This window comes from Trachypithecus francoisi, unplaced genomic scaffold, assembly GCF_009764315.1.
Source record: "Trachypithecus francoisi isolate TF-2019V2 unplaced genomic scaffold, Tfra_2.0 Lachesis_group4, whole genome shotgun sequence".
NCBI lineage: Eukaryota > Metazoa > Chordata > Mammalia > Primates > Cercopithecidae > Trachypithecus > Trachypithecus francoisi.
In genome coordinates this window covers 47,231,010-47,250,768 of record NW_022681469.1, presented here as the reverse complement: position 1 = coordinate 47,250,768, position 19,759 = coordinate 47,231,010, and the positions used below count along the sequence as shown (strand labels likewise).

Here is a 19,759-nt window from a genome sequence, read left to right as displayed (position 1 = left end):
CTTATGTACATGCATTCCCATGTTCCCAAAACCTGCCTACTTCTGGTTGCCAACAACATGTGAGATTATTCCATTTTGGAGAAAAAAAAAAAAATAAGACATAGAACCAAATCTCCACATTTCTGCTTAAAGCCTTCAGGGAGAAATTTTTGGTTAATGTCCAATTGATAGTCTAATAAACAGCAAATTTCTTGGTTTAGGAAAATGTTTCACAACTTGGGAGATAAGTTGTTAGCAAATTCAAACAGAAAAACTTTCAAATTTCATATCCAGAAGGGTTCCCACCAACCACCCTCCCACCAACCTTCTCTCTCTGGCACACTCAGAGGGGACACGAATGGGGGAGGAGAACAAATACACATGTGTTAGTGGTTTCCAAAAGCCTCCCATGTAAATGTCATGCTCTCCCCTCTTCCTCACTCTCCTGTTTTCTTGAGAAACAGTCATGTTTTTGTCCATTGCTAAGTGACAGATGCCTGTCTAGATTTAGCGGCTTTCCCTCTTCCACAGAGATGCAAATGTGATCACTGATTAAGGCAACCTGGATCTCGAACCTCTCTACAGTGCTAAGGCTGAGCTAAAAATAAACGTATGGGTTCAATTCCACTTTCAGATCTGCATTCAAGGCTAGTTGATGTGTACAGCTCTAAGCCAGGTTCCCAGTTGTAAGTTATTATATGCCATGTACCATGGTTTTAGGGCAATTCAGATGAAATCATCTCTTATCCCCCACCTCTTTCTCCGTCACCAATACCCTGCCAGAAAAACTACACTATCCAGTAAGCTTTGTTATTGCAATACTTTGAAGGCACCCAGGAAATCACTGTCCTTATGAAGACCACAGTACACTTCTCAATGGTGAAGTGGCATCTTCTATAGATCCTTTTCCACCCACCTACCCATCTTCCTGTCCCGCTCGTTTCTGAGAGTGGTCATCTCTCAATGGAAGTAAAAAGATGGGGTGAAAAGACAAGGATTACAGATGCTTCTGGCAGTAAATGGGGTGTTCCAAGTCGGATGTATTGACCTGGTCTCTAAGCTGGTGACAGAGAGTGGGGAAGGGGCAATGGGTCTTCCTGTCATCTTTCTAGTCATTGAGGCCTCTCTGCTTAACAAGGGAAAGCCAAAAAAAACAGGGTTTTTTTCTCTTTTTTTTTTTTTTTTTTTTTTTTGAGACAGAGTCTCGCTCTGTCACCCAGGCTGGAGTGCAGTGGCCGGATCTCAGCTCACTGCAAGCTCCGCCTCCCAGGCTCACACCATTCTCCTGCCTCAGCCTCCCGAGTAGCTGGGACTACAGGCGCCTGCCACCTCACCCGGCTAGTTTTTTGTAGTTTTTAGTAGAAACGGGGTTTCACCGTGTTAGCCAGGATGGTCTTGATCTCCTGACCTCGTGATCCGCCCGTCTCAGCCTCCCAAAGTGCTAGGATTACAGGCTTGAGCCACCGCGCCCGGCCTTTTTTCTCTTTTTTAATCTAGCTTTATCGAGGTATTGTTAACTAATACAAGTTGTATATATTTAAGTTGTACAAACTGATATTTACATCACCTTAAATATACATACATACATTGTGAAATGATAACTACAATCAGATTAACATATCTAGCACCTCACACAGTTCTCTTTCTTTTTTTCCTGTGGTGAGAATACTTAAATCTATTCTCTTAGCAAATTTCAAATATATATTATTATTAACTACAATCACCATGCCGTATCACTGAAAACCAAGAAAACATTGGTTTTCTTCATCCAGTTCCACCTGCCTTAGGGAAATTTCATGTGAATTTTGCCAACAGACTTTCTGTCAGATTTAGTTTTTAATATCATTAATGTTTGCCTCTTTCTGTGAATTTATTGTTATTTCACTGATTAGTTAGGAAAGTCTACATGAGGGGAAGGGAACCTAGTGCCATCATAAGCTAGAATTCCTTCCTTTAAATCACTGATTTTTCAGGAGTACCATAGTATAACTTTAAGAATTCTTGCAGTTCCTAAGAGGTATTATATATCTAACAACAACAACAAAAAAAAACTGCATGTACAAATCTATTGCTTTATATATTGAAGAATCTTTTCCATTTTTAGATGTGTCGGTGTTCTTAAATGCTGTTTCAGGGATGTATAAATCTTGTTCATTGAAATATTATTCGTGCACTGTTTTTCAACATCCTTACTGAGAAATCTCACAAACGTGCACAATCTGGCATGAAATATTTATTTGGGAGAAAACTGTCACAGACATAGAAATAACTAACGCCTTAGCCAGGCAATGCCCTAGAGGGAAGCAAGAAAAGACCATAAAACGTAGTTTACTACCAACTCTAAATGGACAGCTAATATTTCTTACTTTAGAATCCTTTGTACCCATATTAATAAAATGCCTCGAGATGACTGCTCTTTGAAATTTGGGGTCTATAACGTTAAAACTTAGAATGAACAGGCAGACTATACAGAATCAAAGTCAAAGCAATTAGCAAAGTCTCATTTAGACCCATTACTTCGGCCTTCACTCGTAAGTCAAATAATCTCTAATAACTCTTCAGCACAGAACTTCTCTTTTTTGCTGCAGACTCAATTTCTACTAGATCTCATCACCTGAATGTTTTGCAGATATCTCAAAAATTGCAGGTATCTCAAATTCAAGGTGGCCAACAAAAGTCTTCATCTTACATAAGCCTGACCTGCCTAGAAAAAAAAAAAAAATTGGCTCTTTTGTTGAATGGCACCTGTATTCATCTAGGTGCCCAAGCCAGAAACAGGAAGACATCTGCTATAAATCACGTTTATATCCCCCCGAAATTCACATATTGAAACTGTAATCCTCAATGTGATGGTATTTGGAGATGGGGGCCTTTGGGAGGTAATTAGGCCATGAGGAGGAGACTTCATGATGGGATTAGTGCCCGTAATATGAAGAGACGAGAGAAAGCTTGCTTCCTTTCCTCCCCGTGACCCCCTTCCCCCTACCCATGTGAAGATACAGCAAGAAGATGTCCACCTGCAAACCAGGAAGAAGGCCCTCACCAGGAAGTGACTCAGCCAACACCTTGATCTTGGACTTCCCAGCCTGCAGAACTGTGAGAAATAAATTTCTTTTGTTTAAACTATCCAGTCCATGATATACTTGTTATAGTATCCTGAGCTAAGACAACGTCCTAAACTTCTTCCTTTCTTTAATTCATTATATCTGATGACCAACCATGTTGCTTTCATTTCCTAGATATCTCTCAGATCTATCCACACTTCACCATGACAATGACTGCTAACCTGATTCAGGGACTTATCTCTCACCTCAGTTACTGCAATGCCTCTCTTTACTCATTTTTATGCCACCTCTTCCTTCATAAATAACAATGTGTAATTTAAAATTCAATACTGCTATTTCCAAACAAAGTTTTTTTAAAAAAGAATTTACTGATAATCTCTATATTCTAACAAAAACATTGCTCTCATCTGTGCATTGACTGCCTCTTCTCTATATGCTACACATTTTATGTAGCTCTAATCATAGTCTATACTTTTCTTTTGTCATTTAACACTAGATATCTGGAATATATTTTTGAAATAGTGTTATTTATGAAAATATTTCATTTCATGATTGTCTGATGCTCCAATGTGCTCACAACCAAAACTGATTTAAAGACTACATGGTCATGTAAGTTGTTTCACAGACAACATGGCAAGGGACAACTCTGTGCATAAAGCGTTTTGTTGCTATTGATTTTTTTTGTCATGTAAACTTTAAGGGATGGGATTACTGATTCAAACTTCTGCTAACCACTGTTATACTAGGTAATGTGGCATAATGGCTAAGAGAACAGTTTCTAGGCAAGACAACTTAGGTTCCAATCCTAGCTCCACCATTTACAGTGTGACCTTAAACAAGTTACTTAATCCCTCTATGACTCAATTTCCTGTGAAATATGAGTGATAACTGGATCCTCCCTCATGAGGTATCATGAGGATTAAATGACAATATAAGACAAACTCTTAGAACTGTGCTTTACATGTAGCAAGTGCTCCATAAATGCTGTTTTATATTGCAGTTTCCAATAAAAGTTATACAAAAGTTTCCAAAAGGTTCATGATTACCATACATTCCTCAGGGAACTGCATATCAGTTTTATTGCAATTACGTTACCAAAGGCATTCCACTTTTTTGGTGATTTTTATTTACTTAGTAGTTACCCAATGTCATCTTGGCACAATTTTTTTAAATGCCAGAGAGTCCAAGAGTTGTTCCTTAAGTAAGTTTAAGTTGCTTAAATGAAGCTAGACTTGGGGAACTTTAATTCCTTATTTTTTGTCTTATATCCTGTAGCCAAATAAGCATACAGTTCAGTTTTTTAGTAAAATAAGTTATACAAGTTGCCTTGTCTTTCTAATAATGATCAGCAACATAAAAAATGGTACAAAAGAATAGTGAGTGGTAATCCTACAACTGGCAAAGTACCTCAGTAAATCCATTATCTTTATTCTTCTGTTATAGTGACCAGAGAGTGTTGTCAAAGGACATGATATAGAAAAGCCCAATACTGGTCATTATACAATCCTTGTCAAAAAGGTCCTCATAGGAAGACATACAAGTACTAAAAGAGAAAACGTATGCAATGTATGTGATGGCTTTAAATATTTGTTCCATCTTTAGTAAGAAATACTACAGACTTTGACTTACATTGAAGGAAAAAAGTATAATTAAATTCTTTGTTAAAATAAACACACATATCTGACTATCAGAGACAACAACAACCACCATTTTCGACTCCTTGCCAATGTCATGAAACGAACTCCACAGAAACCCAGTAAGATTTGAGTTGCAGTCCTTCTGGTATCACAAATCAGCATTTAAAGCAGTGTTTTTCAAACTGTGGGTCAGGACTCATTAATAAGACAATTTAGTGACCAGCATTTTTTTTCATGAAAAAGAATAGAACATTACAGAGTATGAGCAAGTGCTGTTTCAATTATATGTGTGTGGGGTGGTACTGGGGGATAGTTGTATATATACTAGGTCAGGAAATTAACTATATTTCTTATGGATAATACTTAAACAAGATTAAAAGCTACTGATTTAGAGTAAGTCACTTAACCTTTATGAAACTGTTTTCTCATCTCTTAAATAGAAATTACTATTCAACTTCAAAGGGTAGACTCGGATAAAACAATTTCCCTTTTTAAGCAAAACATTGTATTACTATGTTACAGTTACAGCATTTTAGTAGGGTTTCATTAGCGTTTAATGTTCCTCTGACATATATACTCAGAGCATGAAGTCACTATGATAGAAACTTAGACATATTGGATCAAACATAACTCAGAAAATGTTATCTCCTTTTGGAAAGGAATAGAGCTAGAGATAGGAAAACCTAAATTTCTTGAAATTTTTATAATCTCCCTTGTGGTATCTACCATAACAGCCTCTATAAACACACACACACACACAAACAACAAGACCATAGAAGAAGGGCAGCATCTCTATGTGGCTTCAGGGGCCTTGTGAAGAACTGTTACTTAGGAGAATAAGCAAAAGAGGGGAACATTTTTATAGGCCATTCCCATAGGAGGGCAGATCAAGAACATGAGCTGCCATCCCACTGTCTGCATGGCCCTTCAGTGGTATTTTACTGGGAGGTATAAATCATTCCTCTTCTAGTCCCACTTAAAGTTTAGAATCCTGTGTCAGGCTCTAAATGTCACAAACAATCCCAAGCAGCAGATCATTATTTAGCTCTATGTGCTATGTAGATACATCATGGGATCACTAATAGAAAACATTTTAAGAAACTGTTAGCTAAGAAACTGCAAAAAACTAAGAGTAATGGAAACACATCCTCATTACGCTCTCTCTCACATATATGTTACCATTAATGCACCCTTCTGAGTTGACTGACACTTAACAATCCTGTATGAATAAGAGAAGGTGCATCTTCCACCAACATAGAAGGGGCTTTAAAAAGGAACATGATTCCCACCCAGATGAGTTCTAAAACCCCTTCAAGAGAAATAGAAGACAGGAATTTATCTGATAACTGAGTGATACTCACACCATACAATTTATTTTTTAAATGACACTTGTGACTTCAGATCAGCTTGTTCTGAGTTTTGCTTCTTATAAAGGTTCATGGATTTTCTGCACCGATCAATCCAGCCCATGTTCTCCTGTCAAGCTTAACTAAGCTCACACATGTAAAACATCTGGCTAGGTTTGAGGGGTGCAGCCTTCAGCTCAGGAAGATGCCATGACTCACCTGTGAATCTATGCATAAAAGCCTATTGGACAAATGAACGCAAAAACATATCTGCAAAGGTCTTAGCTTCCTCCATGAATAATTCCCACCACTTTAAGGTGGGGTAGGGCGGGGGGAGGAATACGGGGTGTGCTAACAGATGAGGGCATGCAAAAGGTAGAGGTAATCTGAGGAAATTAGTGAGTATGCAATCAAGAATGCTTTAGTCAGCATTTTGTGCAATAGATCACTAAAGCATGTTCCTCCAGTCTCACTGAAACTTTGTACACTTTGATCATCACCTCCACTTTCCCCAACCACCCTCTACCCCCAGATTCTGGCAACCATCACTTTAATCTCTATATTTATGAAGTAAACGTCTTTAGATTCCGTATGTAAGCAAGATCATGCAGTGTTTATCTTTCTGTGCCAGACTTACACTTACTTCACTTAATATCCTCCACATTACTGAAAATGGCAGGATTTCCCCCTTTTTCAAGACTATATAATATTCCATTGTGTATAGATATGACATTCTCTTTACCCATTCATCTGATGACGCACACTTAGGTTGCTTTCGTATCTCAGACATTTTGAGAACTGCTTCAGTGAACATGGGATAGCAGATATTTCTTCAGCATACTGATTTCAATTCCTGTGGATATATACCAAGTAGTGGAATTGCTGGATCATATGGTAATTCTATTTTTAGTTTGTTGAAGGTCCTCCATGCTGTTTTACATAACAGCTGTATTAATTTACATGCCCACTAACAAGTGCACAAGGGTTCCCTTTTCTCTGCACTCTCACCAATACTTGTTACCTTTCATTGTTTTTATACAGTCATTCTAACAGATGTGAGGTGATATCCACAGAATGGAGATATAATAAATAACAATGCATTGTATACTTCAAAAGTGCTAGCATGGATTTTAAATGGTTTTTACACCACAAAAAATGGTAATTATATGAGGTATAATTTGTTAATTGGCCTGATTTAATCATTCCAACTGTAAACATATATGAAAATATCACACTGTACGCCATAAATATATACAGCTGGGTAAGAAGGTGCATGTCAGTAATCCCAGTCACTCAGGAGGCTGAGGTGGGAATATTGTTTGAGGTGATCAACCAGGAGCTTGAGGCTATCAACCAGGAGCTTGAGGCTATAGGCTACAGTGCACTATGATGGCGCCTAGGAATAGCCACTGCACTCCAGCCTGGGCAACAGAGCAGGACCGTGTCTCTAAACTAAAAAAAAAAAAGGAAACTTAAAAAATATATAATTATTATTTGTCAAGGACAATATATTTAAAAAACAAACAAACAAACAACAACAACAACAACAAAAAGCAGAATGCTTCAGTCACTGCCCATGGAGCTCCAGCTAGAGAGAGAATCAAATTGAGAAAGAGAGTAACCAGCACCTCAGTTCTGGCAGCTTGCCAGGTAGCGTTTGCTTACCTCTGATCTTACTTAAAAACCATGTGAGATATGTCAAAACAAAAGTGTCTCTGTCATAGCAGTCTCAATACAATGAAGATGTTTTTCTAACCAAAAGACACAGTTAGTTGGAAGAGCTCTACAAAATTAGTACCAGGAAAGGCTTTAGTTAATACTTGCCCCAGACGCTGGGACCCAGAGAGGCTAAGAGATTTTACCTAAGGTTACACAGCTGGCAGCAGTGTCTAGCCCAGAATCAAGAGCTAACTAGAATCTCCTAAGGTGAAATTGCCTATCACTGTGCGTCTTAATATGTTTTCTAAAAGACAAGGTTCCTTGTTCCTCAGAACTAGAACTTCATCACTATACCTTTTCATAAAATCAAAACACTTACGACTGAGTATTCATTGTTTTAATGAATTTAATCATTCATTAAATGGGGCAGGCCCACACATCAGATATGAAAAAGAATTTCTATCTCCGATACATTTTATTACAGACATACAATTTAAGCAATTTTACCCATGTTTACAGTATGCTGCTTGAAATTTAATCATAAGTATATAAAAACATAATTATCTCATACATGAGAGTATATGAAAAGTACCTTTGCTGAAATATATAATTTATACTAAAACTTCACATATTCTGTTACAAAGACTGATTTATTTCAAAGAATGAAGAAACTGAATTACTACTACACCTGGTAACAAAAGATCTGTGCCCATAAGATCTTTTCTTTAACATCTGTAAGAACTACTGAGAAAAACACAAACATTAACTAAGGTTAAAAGAAAAAAACAAACAACTTGCAATATAAGCAGCTACAAACAGTGCTCTCCATGTTGAAAAATAAAGTCCACACATAAGTATCCTAGCAAAAATTTCACTACACACACACGCCTAACAGATGGATTCTAAAAAAACAGCTAAGGATTCCACAATCCAAATGCTCAAAAATTAGTAATAAAGGTTAATTAACATTCTGGCACATGTGATATTGAGAACAACAGCAGTAATTTGGGGCAGAAGACCCTGTCTCTGCTCTCGCCCTTCATCTCATTCAACCTCTTTTTCTCAATTGTGAGCACACCCTTCTGCCTCCCCTACTCTGCAATCAAATCACAACCACCCAAAACCGAGGTGTCTGCTGCAGCCCAAAACATTTGACTGATAATATCCGGTTTGCCATTCCAGGAAATCCCACAGCGGTTTTTAAGCCTCTGCCCACAGCTTATAAAGAAAGGCAAGAGAGGAACTAATCGATACCAGCAACCCAGCTGTGACCTGGCACATGAAGAAATCAAGAAAATAAATCCCATCCATAATCTGTATAACTTAACACTTGGAAGAGAGCAACATCTGGGATCGACTCCAAGCAGGACAGTTTTGCCTGGATGGATCTGAGCTTCCTGCACTGAGTGTTAAAGCCGCTTAGGAGGCGATGCCCTCTGGTCCCTCACCAGTCCAGCAAAGGGAATATCATTTTCCTAGCAACCAGCAAAGGGAATATCATTTTCCTAGCAAGGGTTAATCTACCTCCCCCAAAAAAAGGAGAGTGAGGAAAAGGAAAATAATAACCACTAACATCTACTCCTTGCCAGTAAAGAGGCTGGCAAAGACTCCCCTGACACTTTGAAGGAGGGAAACCTTTCCCAAAGGTGGGTTCAGGTCAAACTATTGTCTTGCTAATCAGTCACAATACAGAATGGAAGCTAATGTGAAATGTGGGAATGACTTTGGTGAATCCTACAGTCCTTTCAATGGACCCCAAAGTCCTATCCCCAGGCAAAGTTGGGAAAAAAAACAAAAATCCTCTCGGACTACGACTCCCTGGGAAGGCTTTCCAGATTCTTTAAATTGCAGGAAAACGAATTTAGAACATAAACAGATACCTACACATCATCTAAATCACTAGATCTGTCCTCAATTTTAACACACACACACACACACACACACACACACACACAAAGTACACCAGTCGGCAGAACAGGGCATTATAGGAAATAAAGAGTGTTAGTAAAATCCATAATGCTTTCTCTCTGTTAGACCTTCTGGGAGGTTATAATTGCATTTGGCCGGCTGCAGGCTTGTCGGAGAGCCTGGTTTCTTAATAGTCTCAACCCTAAAAGGAGTAACTGTCAAGGGGCGACCCAGCTGAAATCAAACAACAAAAACGGGAACTGTAACCCGCCTGAAATGGGAGGAGGAAAAGGAAGGGAGACTCCTGTATTCATCAGTCAACATTAATGTCCTTTGTTGTTCACCTTTACACAGAACAGCGAGCGCTATCCTGTTCCTTTTTCTCCGAACGCCAGTGTCAGGGTACGCTTTCCTAAAAGCTATCTCCCTGCCCCCAAGAACCAGGCTTTCCTATCCCCCTCCCCATTATCACTCAGCAGCCCGGTATCGCCACACCGCCCCCACTGCGCTCACCCAGGGTCGAGAGGGTGGCCAGAAGTAAAAACACTGCTGAAATACCCGTTCTCCTCCAAAGACCAAAGAACCGAGCGGCGCAGATGTTGAAATTTACCAATGCCCCCGCCCCGCAACATACACACCCCATAAACCCGGGATCGCAGGGAGGGAGGAGGGTCAGAGAGGGCTCAGCCTGTCAGAGCGGCTCTCTCCAGGACCCTGCCACATTCCACACTCCGGGAATGTCGATCCGAGCCAGAGGAAACGGTTTGCGCCTCCCTACTGTTTTGGGGGTGTTCTCTCTGTCCAAGTGTTGTTGTCTCCCTCTCCACCCAGGGGAACCGTTGCAGCTCCCTGTCGCTTTGGGGAAGAAGGGTTAGGAAGGAGAGAAACCCTGTTCGCCTCCTCTTCCAACTTGACACACACATACACACACAGAGACAGAACAGACACACACACACACACACACACGCCCAGTCGCCACTCCAAACTCCGCAGGCAGAGCCCGAAGCGAGCGGGCCGGCCGCGCACTCCCCTAAGCTGTCCCGGCGCTCTGGGAATCTGTGCGGGGCGCGCCGAGCAGGCGGTGCGGGGCGAGAGCCTGGTGCGCAGCCCTCTGCCTGGAGCTGGCTCGGCAAAGCCCCGTACCCCCTGCGCGATGCCAGGATTAGGCATTTTCAGCCGGGCGGAGCGAGAGGGGCGCCGGGGCAAGGACGAGAAATGCGCACTCGCTCGGGCCAGAGCAGAATAAAAGTTCGCCCCGCGGAGACTCACCCACGCCGTATTTCTCGTGCTCCGTAGGTATCCACATGGCTAAAGGGGCTCCGGGGTCTTCAGGCTTTGTAATCCCCGCGCCCCTTCTCCGGTTCACAACAATGCACAGTCCCCGAGCAGCGCTGCAGCGCCGGAGCCCGGGGGCTTCGCGCGGGCTACGGGCGCTGGGCAGGATCTGCGCTGGAGGCTCCTGAGCCCAGCGTTGACACTGCGCCGCCCGCAGCTCTCCCGACGGCGGCTGCTCACAGTCCTCCGATGCGCTACCGGGGACCCGGCGGCGCAGTCATTGTTCTGATTCACTGAACTAAGCGAACACGCCGGGGCACTCTCGGGCGCACCCCCGCCCGTCAGCGCCTAGTCCAGCCCTCCCGTCCCGGGACCCCGCGGCACGCTGGGAATTGTAGTTCTGGGCCTCCCCATCCCGGAAGTGGGAGAGGCAATTGCGGTTCGAGGCGGGGATTCAGTTTTACTAGTTACGTCCTATTGGCCCAGAGGGCGGCGTAGGTGTGGAGAAAACACCGCGTCGACGGGGAGTTCACCTCCAGTCGCGTTTCTATTGGTGCCACCCCGCCTCTGCCCCGCCCTGCGGCCCTCCCTTTTTTCTCTGCCGGGTAATGGCTGCTTCCAAGACCCAGGGGGCTGTCGTCCGAATGGAGGAAGACCGTGATGGGAGCTGCAGCACAGTCGGGGGTGTAGGTTATGGGGGTGAGTACGGTGCCCCGGAGGTGCGGCTGATATGTCTTCCTTTCTGTATGACCGGGAGTTCAACGGACCTCTGGTCTGACCCTAGGAGCCCTTTAGCTCTGGGCCGCCTGGGTTCAACAGGGCCCCACGGGTGGTGGTCCAGCGGGATGGGGTGGAGCCGGGAGCGGCTACTTTGTTGGGGCTGCCCGGGGAGGGCGGAGAAAATGCCTTGGAATGGCCTTCCCCTCCGCCGGGGAAGCTCCCTGACCGTTTGTCTTCTGGTGTGGAGCTCCCAGCTTTGCGCTAGCTGCTGAGTGGGTTTGGTTCAGGTCTGGTTTGCGCGCGTGTGTTTGTAACTTTGGGATTAGCAGCTCTTTTTCCTCACCAGTACACTGCCTCGGTTTGCTTGGTTTGACCTTGCAGATGTGTTTTATTTAGACTTCCGTAGACTCTCCAGTCGCAGACTGGTGGTCAGTGCTCTCCACTCAACACATTTGCCCAGTTTGTGACTGAAGTGTCCTCTGAAGGGAAAGTATCTCACAACCTCCCTGTCGATAGTTAACTGCTCTGGGTGTTCTCCAGATTTGGATGTGGAGCTGAGAGATCTTCCCAGTCTCTGGGTCCTTAGAAAAAGAAAAGGAAAGTGATAAGATAATTCGCACTCGTGGCTTCAAAGAACATTTGAAAAGGGTTATGAAAATCATCACAACTTTGGCTGTACCTGACTTTCAAGTTGTCCTCTGATCCACTGCAGGAATAAAAAACCAAATTTTGAAAGCTGCAGGGGGATTGTGTTTAGGACTCTTTTACCTTTAGTCTATCCCTCCCCCATTCCCCCCACCCCATTTTTGCCTTGGTGTGTAATTTAGCACAAATTGTCTTTTTCTGATGAACATGGTTTGGGGCTTAAATATGGTTCTCAGATTGTTGAGACTTTGTTTTTCGGTTTATTTGTTTTTGCTTTCACAGTTAAATTGATATCATCTTAAATATTTACCTCAGCGGCACAGAGATGAAGTGCAGTTTTTTACCACTTCCCAACTGTGGAACTCCCTACTCTGAAATTATTTTAGCACCTCTACCAAACAAATCTTTGGTAGTCTCCTGACTTAAATATTGAGTTTAACACCCTAATGGTTTATTATTGAGTTGGTTATATATTGGGCTATTGGATGGTAACAAATTATTAAGGTTTCCTAGATTCTCAAAGTTCCAGAGGGCTACCAGTTTGAGATCAAAAGATACACTCTTTGGTGAATTTATCTCACAGTCTAACTTATTTTAAAAACTGGCTGGGCGCGGTGGCTCATGCCTGTAATTTCAGCACTTTGGGAGACTGAGGCGGGCGGATCACAAGGTCAGGAATTCGAGACCAGCCTGACCAATATGGTGAAACCCCGTCTCTAATAAAAATACAAAAATTAGCCGGGCGTGGTGGCGGACGCCTGTAGTCCCAGCTACTCGGGAGGCTGAGGCAGGAGAATCGCTTGAACCCGGGAGGCAGAGATTTTAGTAAGCCGCAATTGCGCCACTGCGCTCCAGCGCAAGACTCTGTCTCAAAAAAAAAAAAAAGGTATGCCTTTCAAAAATGTAAAATATTTAAAAGTATTTATTTTTAAATTTTAAACGTTTAAACGTTTTTAAAACATTTCAAACTATTCAGAAGTGTATGAAGTAAAAAAGAAGAAAATTCCTTCACCTCGCAGTACCACTTCCCGAGTATAAAATGGTAAGAGTTTGGTACCTAATCTTTCCAACATAATCTTTTTTTTTCTTTTAATCCTACAATCCGTATTCTGTTACCAACCTATACTTATATGACACCCATCTGTACGGTTTGATTTTTTTTTAATAAAAAGGATAAATCTGAGTAAACTTAAAGATTGCAACCTTCTTTTTTCTTTCAGCAGTCTATCATAGAAACCCTTCCACGTCAGTACATTTGTTTCCTTTTTTTTTTTTTTAAGGACTGTGCCCATCATATTCCAAAATATGAATGTGCCATGCTTTAGCCATTCCCTTAAAAATGAACATGTACTGGGACTTTAGTTTTTCAGTAATGTTGCAATGAACAGCTTTATGTACATATATTCTTGCCCACTGGGTGTATATTTTGGAGGAAAATTGCTGGATCAAAGGTTATGCAAGTTTAAAATTTTGATAAATGTCAGACTTTCCTCTTAAAATATATTCAGCATACATTGCCACCTGAAGTATATGAGTGTTCTTTCCCCCATATTGTCACAAACTTTGAGGAAATAATTAATCCAGGACCAATGTTTCAATGACGAGTGGATTAAGTAACTGATAGAAAGCTTAGTTTTTGGTTCCAGTTTGTTTTCAACAAAAGTGTTGATAGTGAATTTGCAGTATCTATAACATAAAAAAATTTCTCATCCTGGGTGAGAACTACCCAGTATTCTCATTGTCTTGTAGCAGTCAATAGGAGAAATTAATGGTTGGTATTTTTATGTCATTCTTATAAAATTATCATTAAAAATTCTGCTAAGTAGGCCCGACGCGGGTGGATTACGAGGTCCAGAGTTGAAGACCAGCCTGGCCAAGATGGTGAAACCCCGTCTCTACTAAAAATACAAAAAAATTTTAAAAATTCTGCTTAATAAATTTTATGTATCATTCTGTTACTTTTTCCAAAATCTTTTCAAAGCCAACAAAGTGTGTTATAAATTTTAGGTGTAAATATTTATATTAAAAGTATATTTTTTGTTAGGCAGTGATTTAGGTTATCAAGTATGTCTTGCTCTGTAAAAATTATACACCTTTTTGGATGAGTTCATGACCTTTGTAGGGACATGGATGAAGCTGAAAACCATCATTCTGAGCAAACTGTCGCAAGGACGGAAAACCAAACACCGCATGTTCTCACTCATAGATGGGAATTGAACAATGAGAACACTTGGACATAGGATGGGGAACACCACACACCGGGCCCTGTGGTGGGGCTGGGGGATGGCGGAGGGATAGCATTAGGAGAAATACCTAATGTAAATGACGAGTTAATGGGTGCAGCAAACCAACGTGGCACATGTATACATATGTAACAAACCTGCACGTTGTGCACATGTAACCTAGAACTTAAAGTATAATAAAAATAAAATTTTAAAAAGTCTGGCTAACACGGTGAAACCCCGTCTCTACTAAAAATACAAAAAACTAGCCGGGCGAGGTGGCGGGCGCCTGTAGTCCCAGCTACTCCGGAGGCTGAGGCAGGAGAATGGTGTAAACCCGGGAGGCGGAGCTTGCAGTGAGCTGAGATCCCGCCACTGCACTCCAGCCTGGGCGACAGAGCGAGACTCCAAAAAAAAAAAAAAAAAAAGTCATACACCTTTTTGACTTCTTGAAAACTGCTTCTTTTAAGAGATTTTCCTCTTGCTCTGATTAAAATGTTAGTCTGTGCATTTAATACCCTGGGACAGTGAGGCCTAGGAAGACTTTTTATAGAAATCCTTGCAGTTCCTCAAAATCTCTGCTAGAGTGAGTCAGTGGGTGGGGTGTAGGCAGGTGCAACACTTTCACTGAGACCACTGTGTTGCCAGATTTCTGTGGCTCCATCCTTCTCCAAGAAGGTCCCCAAATTGACGAGGTCAAGTCTCTTTTGTGCTTGTTTTTGTTTTTGTTTTTTGTTTTTTGTTTTGAGACAGAGTCTTGCTCTGTAACCCAAGCTGGAGTGGAGTGGCGCAATCTTGGCTCACTGCAACCTCCACCTCCCTGGTTCAAGTGATTCTCCTACCACAGCCTCCCGAGTACCTGGGATTACAGGCGGTTGCCACCATGTCCAGCTAGTTTTTATATTTTTAGTAGAGACGGGGTTTTGCCATGTTGGCCAGGCCGGTCTCGAACTCCTAACCGCAGGTGATCCACCTGCCTCGGCCTCCCAAAGTACTGGGATTACAGGCGTGAGCTACCATGCCCAGCCGACTAGGTCAAGGGTTAAAGGACACTGCTTTACATACATTTGAAGAGTAACCAAGGTTTCAATTTGTCTCCTAAAATTAAGAACAGATAATAAATAGATTCAGCATCCCTCACGCGGTGTTATTGGCATTTGTTCTTTTGCTGTTTTTAGTTAAAAGTCAGCAAGATAGCACAATTTAATAATAATACATTTAGGAGGCTTTTGTGCCTGAGGCTGTATCTTCTGACAGTATTAATCTGTATCTCCATATTGTAATATTCTGTGAAAGTCAACTTTTTTCCCTCCGAATGCATGTTTAGTAGTTGATGATTTGGGTAATGCTTGGATTCTGGAGACCATATTATCTGATGATTTTGGTAATGTTTATCTTCTAGAGAACTTACTATCTCATGTGTCATGTCTCAAAGAAAGGGGGAAGGGTAGCAGGTGATGTAAACTCCTCATACTTGTATTTCCTATTTTAATAAATGGCATCAAGTCTAAGCTAGAAACCTAGGAAGCATCCTTGATTCCTAACTCGCCCTCAGGTACTGAATTTGATCAGTTAGCAAGCCTTATTTTTCTGTGCCTGAAGTATCTTTTGAACCTGTTCCCTCTATTCATTGCTACAGCCACTATTCTAATTCCATTACTAACCCTCACCATTACTGCTGAATTACCTACCTGCATCTCCCATACCCCAGAAAGTGCTCTTGAGAACCAGTTGTATGTGTGTTTGTCAGCCTGATTCTGTTCTTGGCTTATTGTTAATGTTTAATAAATGTTTGACCAGAATGGCATTCTAGCCTGCACGATTGCAAAACCTTCCTGTTGATCTCGCTGACTCTTGACTTTACCTCCTTCAGTCCACATTGTAAAACAAATATATTCATGGATGTCCACTTTAAAGCTTCAGTGTAATTCTGCTGCATGTATAATTAGGTCCAAGTTCTCTGTATGGCATTTAAGATTCTAATTTACTTGTCTAGCCTCATCTTCAGTCACCCTGCTTCCTTTCCCATATCTCCATTATCCACTTACCATGTCACACTGTAGTTATTTTTTGGCAACTTTGTCTACCCCAGTGGACAGTGAACTTCTTGAGGTCAAGACTTGTCTTATTTCACTTTTGTACATCCAGTGTTTATCAAAGCTGCATACGGTAAACATTGTGTAACAGTCTAATGTTAGAATATGCTTGAAATTTATTCAAGGCATTTAGATTGGCAACTATTTTAAGCAGAGGAACTGAAATAGAATAAAAAACTAAGTAGATGTTTTATGCTTGTGAAAGGTATGCATACCAACTAAAATGCAAAATATCAGGAAGATGATATTCTGTCAAGGTGATCCTAGTTAGCATTTAAGGGTAGTTTTTCAGTTTTTTTAAATGAAGTTTTAATGTTGTTTAAATAATAATTACATTTTTTAAAAGAATACTTTAGATCTGGCCTTTATAACTTTAAGCCTGTAACTGAATGACCTACCATAAGGACCTTGAATTCTGTCTTTCATTATCTATATGGTTGTTACCAATTTTCTACAGGCTGTCATTCTATTTCTATAAACCATTAAGTACAGTCTCATATATTTGACATGACAGTGGAAAGAGGACTAGATCTTATTTTGGCAAAACTGTATTTAAATTGCAATTCTGACATTTAATAGTTGTGTAACAGGTTTATTATATGTGCTGCCACATTTATGAAAATGTCCATATATACCTGTCTTGCAGTTATTGTGATTATTTCATATTTATATATTTATGAAAGCCCAGCATATTTCCTGTTGTAAAGTCAGACCTCAGTAAGTATTATAAAGATATGCCTATCAAGAACTGCCTGCTCTTTGAGACTGCATTCACTTAGGAAGCAATCTAAATTGTGGAGTAACCCTGAGGAAGCTTAGGAATGTGTTGGTGATAACTGCTTATGCTGTCAATGCTTTCCTGGAATTTGGGGGTTGTCAGTGTGTCTGTCAGTGCTACATACTAGTATAACAACTATGTGCTCTGCAAGCCTTTATATTATCTTCTGTATCTTTTCTCACTTCTGTACAGTGCTACTCTACTCACACCCAGCTCCCCACCCTCACACATGCACTGACACTCAAAGTCATCAAGAAACTCAAGTAACATTGTATGCTGGGATTGCCTTGTGAGGTATAGGCCGAGGGATGTCAGAGAAGATAAGAATTATAGAAACTACTCTCATAGGTCTTGTTTGGTGATATGGTTTAGCTGTGTCCCCACACAACTCTCATCTTGAATTCCCATGTGCTGTGGGAGGGACCCGGTGGGAGATAATTGAATCACAGTGGCAGGTCTTTCCCGTGCTGCTCTTACGATAGTGAACAAGTCTCATGAGAGCTGATGGTTTTAAAAAGAAGAGTTTTCCTGTACAAGCGCTCTCTTTGCTGCTATCCATGTGAGACATGACTTGCTCTTCCTTGCCTTCCGTCATCGTGAGGCTTCCCCAGCCACGTGAAGCTGTAAGTCCAATTAAACCTCTTTCTTTTGTAAATTGCCCAGTCTCGGGTATGTCTTTATCAGCAGCATGAAAACTGACTAATACCTTTGGTATAAGGTTCTGAAGAGGCCTTCTTTAAAGCATTCTTTCATTTTCCTATGACAAATCAATGGGACCCAACTTGTAGGATATTTGGAGAAGAGCTCTTATTAAAAGGGATATTATAATAATGATGATGCATATGATAGCTAACATTTTTTTGAGCACTAACTGTGCCAGGTACTGTTTCAAATGCTTTTATAGGTATTGTCTCATTTCATCTTCACAGCAACCCCTAGGTAGTCATATTATGCTTTTTATTTACAAATGAGGAAACTGATGAAAAGAGTAGCTTGCCCAAGGTCACACAATAACTGAAAAAAGACTTTTATCGTATGTACGGTTGTCACGATGTCTCATAGTGACTAAATTCCATTGAATGAGGTCTGAAACAGACTTTTCTCGCACATAAATATGCTCTAAAGCCAATATTACTTTAGAAAGGCAGTATGGAATAGTGAAAAGATTTTAAAATCAGGCCAACTTAGGATCAGATTCTGGTAAACCTCTGAACTTTAGTTTCTCTTCTGTAAAATGAGTAATACTGTAGCTATATTGCTGGGATGTGGAAATGATTAGGTGAGATGATATAATAGTCTGGTCTTCAATTGAGACTGTTATTTCAGTCATAGGTATAGGCACATCTTTGGCATATGTGCCAGAAGTGATACAAGTGATTTTAATACGTCTTTTGCACTTGAAGAGCAGGTTATTATTGAGGGATTTGATGGGTCAGATACCGAATTACATTCACTTATTGTGTTGACCTTGACCTTCCCATTCGTGCAAAATAATGGTGCTGCCCTTTACAACACACACTCATACACTTCCGTTTGGAAAAACTGTAAAGAGGATGTCGATCAGATTCATATAATAGAAATCATACTCTCTTCTAAATATAAATCACAAGTATATAGAAACAAGCAGTGTGCATAAACTGCTATCTCCAGTGATTAAATCTTTAAATGTTTCTATTAGCTCTTCTTAGAGAATTTTGCCACAAACTTAGGGTTCAGTTTTGACTTATTTGATAAACTGCTCAGACGCTGAGTGAGTTGGCATTTCATTGACAGTACCTTAAAGACTTGCTACCTCATGCTGAAACAAGTATGTTCGACTGACCAACTTGACCCAAAGGTGAACAGAGCAGCTTTTTCAGAAGTGGTGATAGATTTGACTGATCAGTCTTCTGTTTTTCTTTATATCTCACTGATCATCTTTGTGACTAGTGGCATTTATCTGCAACATAGGCAGCTGGGGTTGGATGATATCTTTGGCTATAGGAACCAAGTAAAGTTTTCTAGAGTTAACAGGATTTAAACGTTTGCTTCATGGGGTGAAAGGAGGATGGGAAAGAGGGAGTCAACAATTGACAAGTGGTAAAATATTTAAAGTTTTATAGGATAATGTGGGATACTATTAAGCTTTCTCCATGAGTAGAATATTTAAAATAATCAATGTACAGTATTGAATCAATAAAATGTATAGAAGGAAAAACTGGAATAAGAGTCAGAAGACCTGGATTCTGAATGTGAATTTGTAGCTTTTTAGCAATGTGAACTTGGCAAAAATCCTTTAATCTCTCTGAGCCTCAGTTTCATCAGGAAAAAAAAAATGATATTGATATTATTGGGAGGTTTGCTGAGGGCTGTGTACATTAAAGTGCTCTATTAATCTTGAGGCACTATGAAAATATAGGGACAAATGATGCTACTGATAAAGGTCTGCC

At 40.8% G+C, this 19,759-nt stretch overlaps 2 protein-coding genes across 6 annotated transcripts in view; one reads left to right on the top strand and one right to left on the bottom strand.

The window, feature by feature from the left end:
• Nucleotides 1–11,220, bottom strand: part of DOCK4 (dedicator of cytokinesis 4) — a 485,368-nt gene extending 474,148 nt beyond the window's left edge. For 2 of the 4 annotated variants that reach the window (XM_033195056.1, XM_033195057.1), the window contains exon 1: nt 10,864–11,169. In XM_033195056.1, coding sequence (XP_033050947.1) covers nt 10,864–10,900 — 37 coding nt within the window. In that variant the 5' untranslated portion in view covers nt 10,901–11,169. Of the gene's footprint in view, nt 1–10,863 lie in introns of all 4 variants that reach the window. The other 2 variants (XM_033195053.1, XM_033195055.1) reach the window with 2 other exon arrangements.
• Nucleotides 11,221–11,356: 136 nt separating this feature from the next.
• Nucleotides 11,357–19,759, top strand: part of ZNF277 (zinc finger protein 277) — a 136,703-nt gene continuing 128,300 nt past the window's right edge. Inside the window, exon 1 of one of the 2 annotated variants that reach the window (XM_033195089.1) lies at nt 11,357–11,568. In XM_033195089.1, the coding sequence (XP_033050980.1) occupies nt 11,478–11,568 (91 nt within the window). In that variant the 5' untranslated portion in view covers nt 11,357–11,477. The remainder of the gene's footprint in view (nt 11,569–19,759) is intronic. The other variant, XM_033195090.1, reaches the window with a different exon arrangement.